A 21,151-nucleotide genomic window follows, 5' to 3' on the forward strand; every position below is an offset into this window, starting at 1 on the left:
TAAGTTTCAAAATTGTGTTTTCAGATCGCAGGATAGGTTATTGTTTCTTGCAAACGATCGCTGGCAGATGCACCACTAGAGCTTCCGACGTAAAGACAGTGACAAAAGCAGATTGCTGTTGCACAATGGGCGCAGCTTGGGGCCCGTATTGTGAGATTTGCCCATCCAAAGATTCCGACAATTATAACGAACTCTGTTTGGACAAAGGTTTTTCAATAGACGGTCAAGGTACTTGAATGTTCCTTCAAGTGGAACAATTTTCAATTATAATTCAACTTATATATAATCCGAAAACGAAAATTTCTTTCAGATATCGATGAATGTAAAACGATTCCTGATTTGTGCAGAAACGGGTTGTGTATCAATACGCTTGGTTCTTATAGATGTGTATGTAATAAGGGTTACAAGGCTGATAAATCTGGAACCCAATGCGTTGGTAGGTATTCGTAAGATTAAGGATAATTAGAAATTTGGAAATGCAAAAACTCACACAATGCACATAGCGTTCAATAGAATATACAAAGATATAAGATTCCTTCAAATACACCCAATGACATTGCAATATACTCATATTATCATCAATAATTATCTATCAATAAAATTGACTTCACAAAATACGTCCAATTCCAGACATAAACGAGTGCGAGCTAACGCCAAGGCCATGCAAATATAATTGCCAGAACACAGAAGGAAGTTTCATCTGTTCCTGTCCTGCCGGTTTCATCTTAAATCCTGATGGCGTCAGTTGTAGGGATCTGGACGAATGTGCGACTGGAAATCATCTGTGCCAACAGAATTGCATCAACACTCAAGGCAGTTACACTTGTGGCTGCCAGGAAGGTTATACGCAAGATGGAGATGCTTGTCATGGTTCGTAGAAAGTTAAGCAACTTTTAAGTCAGCTTTATTGGAAATTATTTAACTCGATATCTTTTAGATATAAACGAGTGCGACCAGGCGGGAACTTGTCCGAAACCGGGCACTTGTATTAATACTCTTGGCAGTTTCCGTTGTATTTGTCCGAGAGGATTCAAGCTTGATCAATCTGGACGAGTCTGCGTGGATCAGAACGAGTGCGCCGACGATACCGCGTGCGAACACGGTTGTCAGGTAAACGAAATAGAAAAATAATTCTTACTCGTTGTTTGAATATCTAAATACCTACGATAGTCTTCGCTTAAATTCTAATTCTAAGTAACGAGACTGTATCATTTAAATTTAACACTGCTGCACTTCTCTACTTTTCTGGCATCGAAAAATATCTGATGTTTAAGAAAAATATGAAAGAATTTCTATTGATACGTATGATTACTCTTTTCGATTTTATATTAAAGATATTTCTTAGAATATTAAGAACCTTTTTGTATTGTTAAAATGAAGGCTACATTGAAATATAAAAATTCCAAGATCAGTAAGATTACACAACTCTATTGGAATTTTATGAAGTATTGTATACTATATGTTTACTGGGATTAGTAAACTTTTAATTACTTAATCACACTCGTAGAACTTTATGGGAAGCTACCGTTGTGGATGTCCCGAGGGATTCGTTCAACATCTTTACTATAATCAGTGCATCGACGAAAACGAATGTAACACATCCCCATGTGGGGACAACACTTGCATCAACACGATTGGTAGCTATAAATGTGGCTGCCCGGATGGTTACCAGTTCGATAGTAATTTGCAAATATGTGTTCAGGTAAGTGTCTGAGTTCAGGAACAATCACAATTTGAAGTACTATGGATGTTAAAGAAGAGATGCTGGTGGGTTTAGGTTAGCGCCGGGTGCATCGGAAGTCCTTGCGCCTTTGGATGCACTCCCAATGGAGCAAACGGTTTCATATGTGGATGCCCCACTGGATATCAACGAATTGGACAGGTTCGTGTTATTTAAACAAAAATAGATTAAACAAAAGAAGAATTCTGCATTTGTAAAATAATTTAATTGTAATATTTAAACTTCATATTTTAAATTTCAATATTTGAATTTTGCATCTTTAACCTCGTAATCTAATTTTAATACACGGATTTTGCATTTTTTAATTGAAACTACAATTTTATTTGAATTTGGTATTTTTCATTTCGACGACCAGGGTCATTGTCTGTCGACGATAAACCCACTATCGCAAGGACATTACGGCGAAGATATTAGCAACGCGCCCACTTTCGTGATAAATCCAGATCCTTATCACATACCACCTGCGGATGATAAAACTATATCGACAGAAGGTTGCTTCTCTTGCAAGGTATCTCAAAGCTCGATCTTAAAACTGAATCATTTTACTTCGATCGAACGAACAGGTGAAAAGAGTCGATCGCTGTTTTTTAAACAGGTCAATGGCAAAGGAAGACACAGAAGAGACTCACGATCGAAATCGATGGACCAAGAATTGAGTGCACGAAGAAACGAAATTATAAAGAGGCGGTTCGCCAGATCAGCGAAAAGGCACCATCATGGCGAGGAACATGTTCTTAAAATCAGTCTGAGACAGACCCGGCACCGAATGAGAATCATTAAATTGCAACCGGCTGTCAAGGTTCGTCTAAAATTTTTGTATCGTCGATTTGTTAGAAGAGTGACAAAATTGAGAAAAGCGTATTTTTCGAGAAACCGATTTCAAATAACAAACTTCGTGATTTTTCATTTCGCGAAAATGTATCTTCAACAGAAATACTTTTAAGAATTCTAATTTCTATCAACGTTAACTTCAAAAGCAATTATTTCTAAAATTATTCCTCCCACAATTTATAATTTTCTGTACCTATTTGCAGGACGAAGACATGGAATACACGATAGTTAAAGGAAACAACGACAACCACTTCGAGATCGTGAACGAGCATGGAATATCGGCTCTTCACTTCCGCAATCGATTAAAGGAACCTGGTCAATTCCGATTGGTAATCCATGGACGTCCACGAAACGGCATCAGCGAGGAGAACGAGGTCTGGGAAAGGCCTCTGACCTTTAGAGTACACTTAATAGTAACCGAGTAATTCTTAGGTAAACGTTGCTCGATGTTTCGGTTCTTTTAGTCAATTTTTACGTTGCCACTCAGAATATCGAAACGGAAACTAATCCGAGCGGGAACGAGAGATTGCCGGGCTGAGTATTATACAGGCACGATTCCTTTCTCGAATTAGACGCTTTGAAATTTGTGTTCATTTGCAGCCTGACTCGCGTCGTCTCACTGCCAAATAATTATTCTTATTCTTTCTTTTTACGTTGCTATGTAAAATGATTCTTTAACACTGCCTCTGCTTTTACGTATTTTCGTTCATTTTTATTTTTTACGATAGATATGTTTTTTTTTTATCGTTTGAGATTTAACGATTGAAATAATCGAGAATAATCGAGTATATAATCGAGAATGCAAATGTTTTGTAGAAAAATATTAAAAGGAATAGGTTAATGATAAAAAAACACATGGAAACACGAAACTGCCCTCAGAATCTCTGCCGTATGTTTTAACTGCCCGCAGTAACATGTTACACGTAGTAATAACACTCTAGGGATGTACAAAACGGAAATGAATTTTTCTATTAAACCTAAGTAAATGAAAAAGATGTATACATATACAGACATAGCTTTATATATTTATAAACGTTTATAGTCTACTAGCAGGTAACAAAACGAATTAGCGCGAACTGATGTAGAGATCATAGATTAAATTAACCCTAGCATTGGCAATTCTTTTGATAACTTTTTATTTTCTAGCAAACATCGCTCTGGATTCATTCGATCATTCGATATTTTTACGTCAAAACTTATGCAAAATTTTAAATAGTAAAACTTCTTTATAAATTTATATTCACAGCATTTTGATTGTCTACATATAGGGTTAATCGAGACTATCAACCCACAAATATCGAGATCGGTAATTTTATACCAAAATTGTAGATGGTTCTCGATAAATGTCTATATTTCTCTCATACAGTTGCACAAAGTGCCTTCAGGACAATTAAAAGAGAATTATATAAGGAAGGTAATGTTAATCGACCCGATAATATGTACAATTTAATTAATAGCGATCACTGTGTAACCTTAATTGTGTCATTAAGGCGAACACACTCGATCGTTCTTACGATAAATATGTGAATAATTTTCTGAGACTATGACGGATAATTTTGTACAATCGGCGCGGACAAGGAGATTATTCCAGCCGAGATGGTTCACAAATATATGTATTATAAATCTACGTTCTTTTTACTAATATCCGTTGATATACCTTAAATTTATTCAAGATCAAATAGTGAAATAATTGATCAAAGTTGCGCAAACGCAACATTATCGGTACATGTAGATAAATTAACTCGTTGTACGTATTTGGATATAAAGAAAAACTCCTATAATTCGGATAAAAATACCACCATTGTGGTATAAATATTTCAATTTCTACAAATTAAAATTATTAAATTGTAGTTGATGGGCGGAGCAAGAAATAGTGATTCAGAAAAATATTAATGTTATCATGATGTTGTCATGAGTTGGTTCATACGGTTGAACTTTTTATTAGTAAGTATTCAAGTGGGTATGTCTAAATTTTCTGACAGTAAACCAAACTTATATGTTACATCGTGTGCGTAAACTTGACCAGGATAAAGTATGCAAGGAGGAAAATTGCTTATATTGACCGCATCGGGGTAGTTTTGTGGTGACAAAATAAACCCACCGTGCCTCTGATATCGTACACCATCCTTCCCCCAAATTTCTTTCTGTTGCTCTTTTATTTTCGGCTCCTGTAATGATTATGTTCAACGTTTCATAGATTTATGATGATTTTGATCATGAACATTCAAAAGTAAGTTATCTAACATTATCCGTGCAATCACAGTAGTCCTCAAAATCAGGTGGATAATTACAATCAGGATCTGGCAAATCGTTTCCGGTGGAAAATTGCAGTCCTGGATGATTCGAATATACTTCTAAAGTTCTTCCTGAACCAGGGTGAATTATTCTTTGAGAAAAAAGAGGGAAAAAGGGGAATACATTAATGGAAAGTAACTGAGAGTTAATATAAAGCATCTGTATCATCAAACGTCTGCAAATTTCAAATGTCTATATTTCTATCATACGGGTATATGACTTTAGTAGATTTTGGGGTAGTTTTATATTGCGGCTGTGTAATAACGTTGACACGTTAAAAAGCTATAAATTCGTATATCATGAATAAACTATTCTATTGATTTATAATTATAGATTTATAATTATACCTGAAATAATATTATTGGACAATGGTAATAGTATGAAACTGTTAAGTAGCTAGATAGTATAATAAAATTAAAAAAAGAAACAGGTAAATCGCTATAAAAAGAAATTGATCGTAAAACTAAGGGTAAAGTTTACTCCACGACTGTGTATGTAAGTTGACTGTTTCTATACTTACCTAGCGTGAAATCGGTAAGACCAACTGCTGGGACTATTTATGCAGAGATTTTGATTGTAACCACCCCCTGGTACGATGTAAAGTCGCCTCTTGGTTAACTGAGTCGGTAAACGTAGGTCGAACACTGTACGATCAACTGGATATATAGCATCTGTCGGCAAATTGTTCCTAATATCCGCAGGTGTCCAGCTATCTGCGTTCAACGAAATTAGATGTTTCTTCAATTCGCGTGAACCAGCAGCCTGTAGCAAAAACAGAAAGAAATAATTTAATTAACAATTGTCCTTTAATAACTGTGATTTTATTTTTTATTATATATATCGGGTCGCTGCAAAAAGTTTGTTCCGATTTTTAAAAAACTTGATCGACATGAGAGATCATATTGAAATGTTTTCCGCCGAAAAACCTGACAGCTTCTGGAAGGATGGAATATTCAAGTTGCCTGAGAGATGGAAAAAAATTATGGAACAAAATGACATCTATATAATTCGATAAATTATCGAATCGAAATGTAAATCGAAACGAACTTTCAAACGAACGAATCATTTTTACTTTCAAACCAGATTCAGAGAAGCTTTCTGGAAAAAAGGATTCAATAAATAAAATAGTGACTTAAACATGTTTAACATACATTCAGCTCTTACATATTTACCATATACACCTATAGATCCATTTTTCAAAAAAGTTCTTCAATTATAATAAAGCATGAAATTAAAACCATGCTGCATAAGCAGAAAATAGGATAATGTTGTATAAATAGAATTGAACGGGTTGTAAAGTATAGTAGGTAATGTTAATAGCAACTTTACATGGCCAGCGAGATTCATCAAACAATTAGAAGCAATATTAACAGGGGTTGGTTGCGTAGCAGTAGCACGAATATTCATAAGAAGTTGATTATCGTCGGTCCAAGAATATTTAATCTGCGTTAACATATCTCCTGGGTATCCTTCGTATTTTGCTGGACTTACGTGAGACATAACCTGTTGCATTAAAAGGATAGGAATAAAAACTGATAACTGAAACGATAATTATGAAAATATTCACCACATGCTTTTTCATTATGCAAGAATTCCAATTAACATTATCAAATCCAACGAAGCCACCGTTGAAATGATCAACGCCATTTTCATCATTCGGAGATAAACAGTAAATCTTATTTTCAATCCTCATTTTGGCACAAGAAATGCGATTCACCACTCGTCCGATTATGCTTCCTATGTACCTGTTCTTCAAATAACCTGATTATATTTTTCACGAATGAATTCTCGAAAACAATAATCAAATTGTTTGTTCATTTTTGACACTTAAAGAATTTTTGACGAATTTTTCTTTTACCCTCCATATCGTCGAATCCTAGAACAACATCACCTAAAATTCCTGATTGATTTGGAACTTTAATGGCTTGAATACCAGCGCCCCAAGATATCAACTGCACCGATGCTTTGTGTTTGTTCGTCATTGTGTATCTGGCGGAGCAAATAATGGAAGCATAAAGTAGGAAAACAGGAAATATCGAGTGCACTGCCGGAAATAAGTTTTCATATTAGAACGTTTGTTGTCTAGAAAGAAATATTCAGTACAAATTTTCACTTTTTAATTATTTTATACTTTCGTGAACCATAGTGCAACGAGTATAAGAGTCCTCATGGCCGGTAACATATGTATGATTTACCTTCTAACAATTTCGAATGGTTTATTATATTTATTACGATCTGGCCTGGGAACGAGCCCAAAACCATCTTCCTCGATAAATGTTTCCGCTACGGACATGATGCAACGTGAACACGAATTTACTCTCTTTTTCCGAACGATTTAATCCTCAACGGACAATTTATCCCGCTTGCATCTCCACTTTTTCAATTTTCCGGTTAAAAAGCCATTCAGCCGACCAGTTTTCACGGACAATTTTGACCGTCGATCATTCAACGAGGTTACGAAACCGAAATACCTGTTCGAAAGAGCAGCAACTTCGCGTCGAGAAAGAGGAAGAAGAAAACGAGTGTCACTCGTACACAATGATGCATCAAAGAAAGGAATCCGTGATTTATTCTTACGCGAAGACATTTTCCGAAAGGAAATTTCTTCCTCCGAGAAATGCATTTTCAAACATTTAGACGGCGTGTCAGAAACGAAGAGTTCGTGAATTCATCAGCGTCGACACCCTCTTTCCGCGATTCTTATAGCTCCTCGCCGGAACTCCTCAAAGGGAAGTGTTTTCTCGAAAGCGCTCCGAGAAGAAACGAGGCGTGTGTATACGCGAACGCCGCACAAAGTGTCATCAGTTCCACAAAAGAATTCGCGATTTTCAGGTGGAATACGAAGAAGAGACAGACGGATAGAAGGCGAAGAGAGGAAGAGAGAGGGAAAAAGGGAGAGAGAGAATCAGAAAGCGACAAACTACGAGCAAAACCCATTACGCGAAATCAGGGTATTATCGTGGTTGCAAGCGAGCGACACAAATCCGACAAGCGCGTCTCGTTTTAACGCTTCGTCACCGCTCTGACGAGTCATCCATCCCTTCAGTTGTCATGAAGGACCGAACGCGTAAGCATTACGGGGGTGGAAGGGAGACACAGAGTGTCGAGAGCGGAAAGGCCCCGAGGTGTCGCAGAGAAACAGGGCGCGGGGACGTGAAAAATGGAAGAAGGAAAATGGAGAGCCGCGAAGGCATTCGCATCCCCGAGGAAAGCGCGGATTCTTTCTCGGCGCAGCAGCCGACTGATCAGTCTCAATTCCCGCGAAGCGTTTCGAGGCTGCGGGAACACTCGGTGGAAATAATTACATTAATGGCGTCGGGTCTGGAGAAAGCTGTTGGATACATCGGTAGATGCCCACCCCTCTTGGCGTTTGGCTCTTCCTCGAGAAACAGAAAGCAGAAACTCGCCTCCTTCTCCAAGCCCCCTCCCCTCTCGTGCTAGTTTCAATGGCGAAACATGGAACTGACGGAATAATGCTCCACCCACGGGCTAAGGTATACCAACGGTATATAAAGATATATAAGGTATAGGAGTGTACCTTCTACCCTTCTGCTCTCCTCTTGCACTACCTCGCACCCCCGTTCACCCTCCTTCTAGCCACGCACTCCCTCACTTTCTTCCTGACAATGCATAATGCCATTCTGCCGCGGTAACGGCAACAATGAACGCGCACGTCCTGCTGGAAAGTAATTATCTTAATGTCGACGAGCCCAGCGCCAACGAATGGAGTACACTCGCAAGCGAACGCTTGCCTTGTGTGAGGAATCTCTTGGCTTGGTTACTCCGCTTGCTTTTGCCCTCCCACCGTGTCACTCCCTTTCCTTTTGCCTTCCATACTTCCTTCCTTCCTTCCTTCCTTCCTTTTCACCTTCCTCTTCCTACCTTACCCATTCGCCCGCCTTGTCTCGTTGTTTCACTCTTGGATGCGGATTGTGCGCGGCACAATATCGATGCCGTGAACCGTTCCCGCGATATCGTGACAAATCGCATCGCAACACGCGCCGGAATTGTCTCGCCGCTTGATGAATACGCTTTGGAAGCAGCCGGGACGCATTACCGGGTTCGTTGGTTCCGGTAAGATGGACTTCGACGTCGTTCAACCCCTTTGAACCGCGGGGGAAGATGTTGGATCATTTACTTCGTTTCATGCATCTCCTACGTGTATATATGCGGGATTTCTTTCGCGATTTCCCTGCTTATTTTATTCCTTTTCCTCTTTGACAATAGGCAGCAATTTAATAGAGAAAGTTTACTATGGTAAGGTAGAGTTATTTAAGTCACCTAAGCTTCGACACTTTACAATTCAGTCTTGAACTTTGGTTCATAAATAACGAATAAGAATGAAAAAAGTACTTTTAGATTCGGTAAGAAAAAATATGAAAAACAAGAAAACGATTCGAGTAAGTAATAAAATAAACGACATTAATATTAGTTAATACTCGAACAAATTTTCCTTTTGATAAATAGAAGTTATATCCTCATAGGTAACTATTGCCATCGAGTTGTCAAGTACACGATATACTTGCCTATTTATCGTAGCAGTATCGTACCACGCGAATTACTTAGTTCGTCGCAAATATCTCCTTCTGATTCAAATAATCCCACTTTACCTTATTGTATGCCTAATCGTACGAACAATACGAGCTATACAGAGTAAACGTTATATATCGAGATGAATATTCACTAACCGAAAAACGAGCGGAAGAAATTTATAAATCGGTATACTCGAGATACTTAAGAGCGGGCCGATAAATCGATCGTATTAAAATCGTGACGGAGATCGGGGCTCTGCGAGGTACGCGACAGCGTAGTTCGTAATTCCATTGGTGTGCCTGCAGGCGAGAGATCCTTTGTAATCGACACGAGGGAGAGGAGTGAGGGCCAGAGAAAAGGGAGAAGGGAACGGAAGGATAAAGGAGGAAAGAGAAAGAAAGAAGAGAAAAAAGTGCGTTTTACCGTGACCAGCCGGATCGTATTATTCCCTTCTCTCTTCCAATCTCAATTAGTCATTACGTCTCACGGCGTGGCATAGCTTCGATGCCCTCCTCGAATTTCCCCCAACGTCCGCGGCTGGTTTCTCTGCATTAATTGCGTCTACGTCGGTCTACGCCACCCCCTTGGTTCTCCATTCGTTGCCCCCTCACTCCTATTTCCTTGGCTGGTGCCAGGGGCTGTTTCGACAAGGATTAGTGTCGACGCCACGAACCGCATAATTCGCCCCTCTCCACGAGGAAAATCAGATCTGCGGCCGACTAACACGAGAATCGCTCCCTCCAAGACGTTATTTACGTAGTAAAATCCGCTGTCGCTTTGGCGATATATAATGATTCCCAGTCTAGCGTTATGCCCGATAATTGATCGTTACGAGCCGTTTGTGCGTGAGGCTTCCTCGAAGTAGCTACGAGGCGTCACCGTTAATTTCCATACAGGTTGGGCGCGATCGAATCGCGTATTTGTGTGCGAAAGGTACAATCATACGGTGTCAACTGGATACGATATGTATTTACTAATCTTCGATCTGAACAACCGACGCTAAAACTTATTACGAATAAAACCTGCCTTTATCAAATGGAAATCAGATTGTACCGTTAGTGGTACTCGATGTTATAAAGTAAGGGGTTAAACTGACTCAGACTTCGATAGAATCATTATCGCCTCTTCAAAAGTATCTAACTATAACCCGGTATACGTAATAACATACCCAACGTTAAAACGCTACAATGATACAAACAACTACCAGAGTGAATCAATGACAAATCATACACTAATAAAAACGATTCTCGAAAAGCTTCACATCTTATACGAAGAACCACCCTGTAGATCGCACGTGTGTTCGCTACTGCTCATGCACGCGGTGGGCTTCAGCCGATCGCCAGTTACTCGAACGCGTTCTCGGGGAGTGCCCCAATCCCGATGCACGGTAACGGTGCGCCCACTTCACCCTCGCCATCCAAGCCGTCCAACAACCCCCTCACCCACCCACAAAACCGGAGAGGCAGTCGCTAATTACGCAACGCGTTCGAGCGTGTACGTCGGGGTGGCGACGTAGCACCGTCATGGGCCCGTGTATCCCTCGTCCTCGCCCCGTCTCCACCTTCCTTTCTTCCGCCCTACCCCTCTCCCCGTATGCCAACCCCTCTTCTCTGTCTTGTTCCCTCTTACCAGCCGCTTTCTGGTACTTTTACGATTGCCTATAATCACCCAAAGTACGCTGCGATTACGTTCCCGTTTTGCCCCACCTGTTTCCAGGACCAACCCCTCTTTACCATCCCTTAGCCATCCTCCGCCACCCTTCGGATCCCCCTTCACGGTGACGAGGTTGCTTCTAACAGCTTGGCCGAGTCGAGCAGTCGACTTAATTTGCAGGATCAACGTTGAAACGTCGCGCGGATAATTCAGCGCATCCGAATTACATGCTCGGCGTCCTGTCTAGATAGGATGAGCACCTGCGGATTTAACGGAGGCGGAGAACGATTACTAATTAGCCGGGATTTCGCTACCTCAGTGAGAACTACCCCCGCTCAATGCACGTGATCTCCGGAAGGATGAAGGTTTGTAGACGTTTCTATTCGATTTGCGAGTAGAGGAGCATTCTTTGAATGGGGATAGTGACGCTTAATACGTTAGCGGATTGCAGTAAATGTGTACCACAGATAGTGGCGTCAATTACCTGTTCAGCCGTTTTTAATGTAAGATTACAAGTTGAAAAATAAGTCTCAATTGATATGTATCAAACTAACACGTAGAACTTGCAAAGTCCTATTTTATGGTTCTGAGTATGGAAGGAGGAAGTTTGTCAAAGTTGAGTCAGGGTTGCTCGATCATTTCATAGTAAGCTAATTTCATTGCTTCCCATCATATTCACATTGATTTCATACATCCGACCAATTATTCCAACCATAATTAATCGATCATTCAACTTCGAACTTATACTACATTAAGCGAATAACTTAATCAAAGATGAAATCAATATAATTGTTTTGGTTTCTCCACAGTGAGTGTTCCAGTAACACAATCAAATCGCAGTTAAAGGTAGACCAAACGGGGTAAGAAAGAAGAATAGATGAGTAGATAGAAGAAAGAGTAGGAAAGAGAAATATATCAGTCGCGAGGCGAAATTCATTCGCGAGCTTACACTTTCGAAATCGTAATCTCCGGTGAGACAAAAGCCAGGGATTGTTCGGGTCCCGCGATTCTTGCGGCACTACCATTCAGATCGACCTTGGCAATAGGGTACAAAAACATTAACGCGCAGTCCCCAGACGGATCTTAGACTCATTCGAAATTCACAGCACCCGAAGAAACGAAGAGCCTCTGCTTATCTAACTGAAAAATAGTGGAAAAGAGACAGAGAAGGAGGGAGATGAGAAAGAGGAAAGTGGTGTGGGCTGCGAAAAGATTTTGTTCCTAATGGCAATCATTAAACGAGGACAACAGGTTTTCATACGTGCACGCCTAAAGATATGCAGTTTCCTCGAATGGTTGAAGGTGGATGACGTAAAGCGATGAAAAGAGTGGGTGACGCGGTTGGGGTGTATTGGGTGGATGAAGAAGAGGGAGGAGGCTATACTTAAATTACCTAGGAAGCATCGCTGGCATTCATACGTGGGATAAGCATTGTCATCCCGGGGGATTGTCTCATAGACACCTCACTGGCACATGCTTTATGTCGTAGAGGGTAGCGGAGAACCGGTGCAGAGGGTGGTGGTTCGGTGAGACAGGGGCCACGAGGTGGAGAAAGAGGAGGATAAGCGGGGGGTGGCAGTCGAACCTTTATTAGGTAGATAACCGAGATGCGAGCTGCGTTATATAGATGCCCATCCACGCTGAGCTGCCTCGTTTTATTCACTTCAATGCTTAATGGAATTGAATTCTTGTAAGCGCTCTCAGCCCCTCCGCTAGTCACCTCGTTCGCCCACCGCCCAACCCGTTGCACCCCTCGGGGGCGGTGGTGGAGGGAATCGAAGGGACAGGCAGAGGCGGAGGACATGAGATAATTGGTATTTTGTCTCGCCAAATCCTTTGTATCTCGAGTTTTAATTGACTTCGAGATTTTTCAATACCAATTTGCACCTAACTGCATAGAGAAAGATAGGACGTGTATTGGTAGCCTGGCCGACTTGTGTGAGTCCACGGGGGACCGTGCACGTATTTCCCAGGATCCGGACCGACGGAATGGCGACCATCCGCCGACGGATTTTTTTCCTCCCTCGGAAGAGTCCGGCTCCTCTCTTTTCCTCGCTCTCCTTCCTCTTTTTTTTGCGCTATAATCGCTTCCTCCCTCTGTTTACCGTTCTCTTATTGGCGCTACGTCATCCTCCCGTTCCACGTCGCTTCGGCGAGCGCCATCGACGATTTTTTTAAATAGCAGCAGATTTTGATAGCAGTTTTATTCGGCAGATTCTCGCTATTATACGACCAGACAATAGATACGCAGCAATATTCTCTACGGTCGTACGAATAAATTCCGAAAACTCTTTAAAATAATATTCCCTGGAAAACATTCCTAGAAACTTCTCCGCAGATACGTAAATTATATACCGAGAAAAATTGTCCTGTTCGATCTCATTGTTATAACTGGAATAACTCTTGAAGTAATAATCGTTAAGTCGATACAATACTGTTCGGTCGACCGCCACTTCGTTCCAAAATGCCGGAGGAAGCTTAATCGATTATTTGAAAATCGAAGTAAGGAGACACCGCAGCGAGGCGTACGCGCCTCCGCGACACAAAAGCACAAACGACTAATGCAGTTCACCGATAGAGAGAGACGGAAAGGGTGAAAAGGAGAAAGAGGGAGAGAGCACAGGAGCTTTTATTCGTTCGCATTGCTGAATGTCCTTTGGGAGCGGAGGGCGCGGTGAGTCGAGATTGGGAAAGGGGCACCGCTCGCTCCTTTCGCCGCTGTTGCTTTCCATTCTAATCCAAGTGCCTGTCGTCGAGAGATTTTTTTCATTGTTCCTCAGATTTCCCACAGGAAAGGAACCGGCAGATTTCTGCCTTTCATTGTTTCTGCCGGGCGAAAGAAGGACACCAACATACGAATTCTGATTAATTACTCGACAAAACGACGACCCTGAATTAGTCGCCTGGCAAAGAAACGACGCTTCGTCTTCGCAATTATGTTAGACTATTAGCCTCGTAACGCGATTAATTTCATTAGATAGGATGAAAGAGAAGTAATAACGTTTATGACTGTTGATTAAGGAAAATAATTAGCATCATGGATATTTCGTCATTGAAAAATATAGAACAGGAAGAATTTTTAATACCCGCTGCGCAAAATGAAAATTTAAAAAATAGTTTGTGTATGTATCTCCAGAAGAGTAAAAATAATTCTGCTAAAAATCCTCGCTCAAAAAATAAAAAGGTCGGTACCTCCTTGTTACCCCGTTAGATATTACCTACGAACCAGCCATAAGTAAAGCACAAAAATTAAAATTTCAAATAATGAAACAAATGAAACGAAAATGTCAACGTAACAAGATTCCAGACTCTAATCACGACAATCATATAAATGCCGGTCGAGACTCGCTTCTTTCGAGGTCAGATGGAGGAGAATACACGATGATCGAAACGAAAGACCTAATCCACTCGAAAGTGCTCGAGCTCGTTGACCAAGAATACTCCATGTCGCCGTCGTGGTGGGCCGGCAGGGATGAACAGGGGTGGGAATAAGCATAACCAATTATCGCGCGATATCGCGTCGCCGTTGGCGTGCAAAGCAGTACACGAACAGAGGTAGTCAATAACGGGCAGCCTATACGCTATTTGTACTTCATCGTATCGAGGTAATCGATAATAATAATTGCAGCTCGCGGTCTCCGAGGCAGCAGCAGCCCTCCTCGGTTCAGCTACGGCTCAGAGGGGTTGCTGCTGTTCCTCGTTTGGTGTGTCGGTGTCGTTTACTAGGGAGAAAGGGTAGAACACGTACGTGTGCACCGAAGCAACTTCGACGAATAGCGTGAAGAGGGTCGGTTTGTGGGCGCGGCGTACGACGCTCTGCGTCGGTTCCGCCCTCGAAATCCAGGTGGATAGAGAAACATCTATCAGAGAAAAGAGAGAGAAACAGAGAGGAGGAATGGATTCCCCCAGCAGGTCACAAACCGGTCGCTCGTCAGTCGACGCTCAGTCGACATTGCCAGTTGAAACGCGTACGTTCAGCTGTTTAGTTCGTTTACTTACGCCTAGGAGGTTTGTCCTTTCCGTTCTTCGTGTATTTCTTTTCTTTTGTCAGTTGTATACAGTGTTTTTACACTTACGAGAAAAAACAGAAAATTCCGTTAGTGGTTTGGTGTGTAAACAAAGACATTGAGTTTGATGAATATAGCAATTGTGCGAAGTTAAAGAGACATTCGAAAGGTTCGATTCGAGTTGACAACACATCCATCTATCACGTTTATAATAACGGCGATTGAGTATGATAAGCTCTCACCAACAACATCCCAGCTATGGGTTTCTTTCCGGCATGGACCTCCATTCCGTTCACCATATGGGCCAGGACATAAACCAACAATCATTAACACCGCAGGAGCAACACATCAAGAGGCCTATGAACGCGTTTATGGTATGGTCTCGGATTCAAAGAAAAAAGATCGCATTAGATAACCCTAAGATGCATAATTCAGAAATATCTAAACGACTTGGTGCGGAATGGAAGCTTCTCTCTGATGCGGAAAAACGACCCTTCATCGACGAGGCAAAACGCCTGCGTGCTGTGCATATGAAGCAACATCCAGACTATAAATACCGTCCACGAAGAAAACCAAAGATTGCAGTATCCATTGGTAATGGTAAAACAGTGTCACTAAATTCAAGTAGTTTCGCCAGTTTCCCATTACCGCCTTACTTCGCTGCACCTGCCACCTCGGTTTCTCACCACCACCCACACCCTCTCGATTATCCGCCCCTGCCGCCCTACTTTGGATCCGCCTTCGACGCCGTCCACTTCAGCAAACTGGTAGCTGGTAGTGGGACAGGATCGCCATCGACGAACGCGGCAGCAGATGTAGCCAACAATAACGCAGCTTCCGCGGCAGCAGTAGTCAGTAGCTTCTACACGGGACTCTATTCCACACCTACGACACCAACTAAGCCGTATCCGACGACGGCGTCTCATCTGGGACCACTATTTCCAACTGGACACCACAGTGTACCTGCGACTACATCTCACCCACCTTTAATGTTTCAATCTTCGGCGGCAACTGGCCCCGGAAGTATTGTGACAACGACCAGCAGTCCTGGAAGCAGTCCAGGATCTACTCCTATACCATCGTCCCATCAGCATGTCCCTACATCGGCTACATCGACCACGTTGGATATGGAACAGCTACGTCGACCAGTCCCCGTGATATATTAAACCCATCGATTTAGACAAAAAGGAAGGTTAGAAGGGGCGGAAAACTTGCATACATCCTAGGAGCAAGAAGAGATTAATGGATAAAAAGGAATAAAATTTGGAATGAGAAGAGAAGCAGAAAAACAGATGAAACACAAAATTTGAGATTCGTTCGCGAACTATTATGATGTAACTCTATCAGAATAGGTAGGATCGTGCAAATTTAGTTTTTAAAAATCGTATATCGTGATCACATTCAGTTCATATCATATTTCTGATCGCATTTGTGATCTCCTACGCGGGAAAACGGCGTAATATATTTATATCGGCGGCGCTCGAGAGCTGAAACACGAGATACATACTAAAAACATCGATGAACTGAACGCACACAAAGGGACACAACCGTGGGAATCTTTTTACCGATTACGAATTAGTTTACTGATCGTAGGTGGGAGGAGAAATGGAGGCGTGATTTTCAAGGTCGATCGATTCGGGGTTCGAGAAAGGCTTTCCGGCAACCACGCGGATAATTGAATTAGCATATTAATACGATGGAACAAAAGAGCCGTTTAGGCCCGGGATTCATTTTGCTTTATTGAATGTGCTTCATTGTATACTCAAATTGTACTTGAATAGACGGTGCCCTCCTCCCGTGAGATGAACTGTATTGTTTTCAAATAATGTTTTCTAATTGCAGATATGCCTTTTACGGTCATCAATACCAAAAGAGATCTTGACCTGCGTGAATGATATCGAGAAAATGCTTTTGAACACCCGCGGCGCGGCGCTCTTGAGATCACTTCTGGCGCGCCACCTTTCTCCGAGCTCTAAGCCTTACGATCTATTGTTCTACTCCTTTGATTTCGAACAGGCCTCGACTTACCTACGTCGGTGGAAATGGCTTGGTCCGTCCACGCTTTACGCCCCATTGCTCGTTCTTGACTCTCGAGCGTTACCATATATCATTTCTACGATTGTAAATAATCCGTAAAATACACGAATCGCGTAGGTTAAGTGTACGAGCCGTTTTCGCTTATGGTTTTTAGAAATTAGATATTTCGTAAAACAGCGCGCCCTGTGTATCCGTCAGATCTTATTTTGCTCAATAACTACTCATTCGCATTCGGCTAAGCAAGTAGACAGATTGAAACTTTTTACTCAAGATTCCAAAAAACTCTTCTGTATAAACGTGTACAAGTAAAAATTGTATGAAAGAAACAGGTAATGACTAATGTAGAGTGAGATCTACGGACAGCAGGCTCGTTCTTAGCAAACGACCGTATCACCTACCTTGAAGATCTAAAAATACGAATTCGTGAAAAACAAGCTATATTTCTATTCTGTTATGGGGTTTAATTTATAATGGTTAATATTCGGGGAATTATACATTAAATTACATATTTATGACTATCCCGGGGAATGGTGTTTCCAACGACAAACAAGAAAAAATTCGAGGATATAATGTATTCTTGTTTTATGCTATTAGCATATATGATCGTATCTCAACTATAATTACTTTTAACGAATTAATCAACCAATTTTTTCGTAAAAGTATATATAGGTACGAGAGTAAGAATATGTATTATTTCCGAGTCGTTTCTTGTTAGTTGTTCGCAACACCATTTTATTAAGCTCATCTTAAAAGCATTTTGACTATGGTCCGGATGTAGATGGACCAGTCGTTAACTGTGATTTTATTGCGAGTTTCCGCGTATACTCGTATTTCTTACCGGTACTTATGATAAATCCACGCGTACGTGTTTTTTCATAATTTTAAATAATTGACGTTTTTGTACCACTTATTCTGACTAAAGCACGCACACGTATTATATTATTGCATGGTAATTGAAGTTATTTAAAGCGGGATAAAAGAGAGATTATGTCTGAAAAATAGATTCGTGTATTAGAATAAATTTTTATTCCTTTAGTCCTTTTCAGTCTATATCTTCATTCTTTTACTCCTAGTTTAAATTTGTTTATGTATGGAATATATGTATAATACTAGCTATATGTTTAATGTTACGTACACACGTTTTAATATTATAGTGTATAAGTACGAGAGCGAAAACCAAAATTGTCGACATGATTGATAAGAGTGTATATATGTACATATATAAGTTCGTCCATTATACGTGTATACATGTGTTAAGTCCAGGTACAATTTGTGTTTCGTTATGAATGAATTGTTATTATTTCTTTGAAGCACGGCTGTGTAAAACACATCTAACGTGAATGATGTTCGTTGAGCGATCGATCGAAATTAACACGAGCTGGTTTCATTTTTAACAGTGATCTGTCGAACAGAGAGAATTTTATCATCGACAACGGTCAACGACGGGGGTCGATAAAAGGAACGAACAAAATCTTTTATCATATATGTGGTTTTATTTATTATTACTTAGACATCAAAGTAATAAATGACTCTATGAATTTCAGTAATCAACTTCTTTTTGTTATTTCCACCTTCAATCTGAGCTGGTATCAAACGAGTTGTATTACGATTGAATTAAACAAAAGAATAACCTCAAACAGAATTAAAACTCTTATGAAGAAAAAGATTTCAAGAACTTCGAGAATGACACGAATATTTTCAATTGTTTGAAAACTAGAAATAAAATGCATTGGAATCAATCGAAAAAATCGAGTGCACCAGCGATTGCCCCTAAAAACTCATTTCAACCCCAACCACTGTCAAAGCATTAAGATGGATATTTGATCGAAAAGATTCGAGGTCGTCGAACAGATCGATCGAGTGTCAGGTACTGTACGGATCCAAAGCGATTTGGAATCAAGATCGAAATCCTTGGAACGAAGGTTTCGCACAGCGCAACGCCGCGCCAGCTGCGGGACAATGGCGAGAGTCGTCGAACAAAATTCGTAACCTCAAATTTCCTTGCGACATTGAAGAGGCTGGAGCGGCTATTCAAAGCCACCAGCTAGCCCTAGGGAAAAGAGAATGAAAATATAAAAGCGGGAAGAAAGCAGAGAGACGTCAGGTTCTCGTCAAACGGCACCTCTCGTCGTACTCCCTTTCCTATACACCTATACTTATTATATACACGTATGCATATATATATATAATATATATAAAATTTTTTCTCTATGCTGGTTCGGTCGGTGCATTGAAAAGTTTCGCCCCGATTCGGTCGAAGGCGGCCACCCTTTGCTTTTATGGGACACAAGTAGGAAAGAGGAAGAAGGAGAATCGGTCGGTTTTCGTCTTCAGTGCCGCCCCAATGGGCATTACGTTTCGCTATAACTACCCTCTGTTTAGAGGTCAATTGTATTGGCACGGGGATCTTTTTACTTCTTTCACCCTAAGAAACCCCGCTGGCTCTGTTGGCCCGTTTCCTCAGTAGGGTGCGCACTTTCCTCTCTCCTTTTTTTTCTTTTTCTCACCGGGTTGATCCTGTGTGTACATTATATATACTCTTATGCGTTCTCGCGTATCGATAACGGGGCGCGAATTCCTTTTTCCCTGCCGCTTGCGGCCAAACTTCTTGACCATCCTTTAGTCACAGCTCGCATTTCAAACTTTTTATTCGATACTGTTAATGTGTTTTCCGCACCACGAGAAATTTGAATGACGGCTTTCGTCGTTGATTTTAGGGATTGTTATTATTGTTAATTCAATTTTTTCGAATGCTTAATGACGTGAAACAGTTATTATAGAAATTATGAATGCGAGAGTATGAAAGGGACTAGTGGCACCTTTTGCGAAGTAAACTGTAATTAAATTTTAAAAACAGCTTTTTATATTTCAACTCTTCTGATATAAAGGGCGTACAGTGGCAAGCGCATAAATAGAGAAATGAAAAAAATTCAACTAAACCAAGTGAAGTAAATTCAACTAATTATGTATTATGAAAAATGTTCCTCCTATACTTCTTTTCCTGCAGGATTATTAAACATTTTTTAAAAGTTTCTTATAGTTTGAAGCACTATAAATATAGTATGGCCTAATTATACTCCTGGATAAATAACATTAAAAAATTTACAAATGTCGAGTTAATCAGTACGACGTTTGACAGACTCATATCTCTCTCCTATTACACAAAAACTGCTTATGTACATCTGTACGTATCTATATCATATTCCTCAAAATTTGAATACTTTTCACGATCATGACAATGCAAACACAAATACACAGACCATATAGGAAAAACAAATAGAGCGAGAATTACGGCGAAATAATCCCGAGAGGTCACAGTTGCAGCGGAACTTCAACCCTCGTCGACCGACATCCGTTGCGAGACCCACTCGGTGCCGAAAAAGTCAAAAGAAGAAACTGACACAGCCTGGAGACTCTACTCACCGCGAAACAAAGGTGTCAACGATCGAGAGAGTAGGGTGAAAAGAGGTTGAAAAGAAAAGCATTATCGGCTCCAAAGTGGGCCGGTCAGGCCTCTTTAACGAGATCATTGTCGGTGCTGACTGGTAGGCAAAAGTGTTTCAACGTACAAGCACTCAACTCCTATGCTATTGTTTTCGTCGAACGAATTGAAACAATGTCCACTTTGAATCGAGAACTCTGTCCTACGGATAATATAATGCGCCTAACTGTTTTCGCAATGCCTGGACCCGAGGTGCTCGACGTCGTTGTCATAAATGAAAAAGTGGCATCCTCGAGGATCGAACAGCGTCGAAGAAAAGGCTCCTTCACCGAGAGGGGGTGGAATGAGGAGAATTCGTTTCCTCTTGACTCGGTTGCATTATTAAAGCGTCGTTCTTTGTGCCACCTTGTCGATCCATCTTGAAAGCGCTCGATAATGTTCCTGGACATTTGGTCCGAATGCAAAGCAGTAAAATCGTATTCGAAGCATCGTTGGGATCCACTAGAATCACTGATGGCAACATATGCCACGAGTTATCACAATAACTCATATAATTTAGTTAAAAAATATAAAGAAAGATTGTAACGAATCGAACTGATTCTGGCTTCGTAT

At 40.9% G+C, this 21,151-nt stretch overlaps 4 protein-coding genes across 5 annotated transcripts in view; 2 read left to right on the plus strand and 2 right to left on the minus strand.

Annotated features, from left to right (window-relative positions):
* Nucleotides 1–4,199, plus strand: part of LOC126917937 (fibrillin-2-like) — a 32,341-nt gene extending 28,142 nt beyond the window's left edge. For both annotated transcript variants that reach the window (XM_050725381.1, XM_050725380.1), the window contains exons 34-42: nucleotides 25–228; nucleotides 311–436; nucleotides 631–870; nucleotides 938–1,110; nucleotides 1,508–1,702; nucleotides 1,778–1,882; nucleotides 2,097–2,249; nucleotides 2,337–2,540; nucleotides 2,776–4,199. In XM_050725381.1, coding sequence (XP_050581338.1) covers nucleotides 25–228; nucleotides 311–436; nucleotides 631–870; nucleotides 938–1,110; nucleotides 1,508–1,702; nucleotides 1,778–1,882; nucleotides 2,097–2,249; nucleotides 2,337–2,540; nucleotides 2,776–2,997 — 1,622 coding nt within the window. In that variant the 3' untranslated portion in view covers nucleotides 2,998–4,199. The remainder of the gene's footprint in view (nucleotides 1–24; nucleotides 229–310; nucleotides 437–630; nucleotides 871–937; nucleotides 1,111–1,507; nucleotides 1,703–1,777; nucleotides 1,883–2,096; nucleotides 2,250–2,336; nucleotides 2,541–2,775) is intronic.
* LOC126917944 (A-kinase anchor protein 17A) overlaps nucleotides 1–21,151 on the minus strand; it is a 201,638-nt gene that overhangs the window by 50,071 nt on the left and 130,416 nt on the right. The window lies entirely within an intron of this gene.
* LOC126917498 (galactose mutarotase-like) lies at nucleotides 4,510–7,379 on the minus strand. Its single transcript, XM_050724403.1, has 6 exons — nucleotides 6,711–7,379; nucleotides 6,435–6,628; nucleotides 6,197–6,370; nucleotides 5,388–5,629; nucleotides 4,817–5,042; nucleotides 4,510–4,740 (listed from the first exon to the last, which is right to left on the minus strand). The coding sequence occupies exons 1-6, from the start codon at nucleotides 6,847–6,849 to the stop codon at nucleotides 4,525–4,527; spliced, it is 1,191 nt and encodes a 396-aa protein (XP_050580360.1). The 5' UTR covers nucleotides 6,850–7,379; the 3' UTR covers nucleotides 4,510–4,524.
* Nucleotides 14,628–18,644, plus strand: LOC126917952 (transcription factor Sox-21-A-like). Its single transcript, XM_050725437.1, has 2 exons — nucleotides 14,628–16,412; nucleotides 16,903–18,644. Exon 1 carries the CDS (start codon nucleotides 15,288–15,290, stop codon nucleotides 16,224–16,226), a length of 939 nt encoding a protein of 312 aa, XP_050581394.1. The 5' UTR covers nucleotides 14,628–15,287; the 3' UTR covers nucleotides 16,227–16,412; nucleotides 16,903–18,644.

The sequence above is a fragment of the Bombus affinis genome, chromosome 6 (assembly GCF_024516045.1).
Source record: "Bombus affinis isolate iyBomAffi1 chromosome 6, iyBomAffi1.2, whole genome shotgun sequence".
NCBI lineage: Eukaryota > Metazoa > Arthropoda > Insecta > Hymenoptera > Apidae > Bombus > Bombus affinis.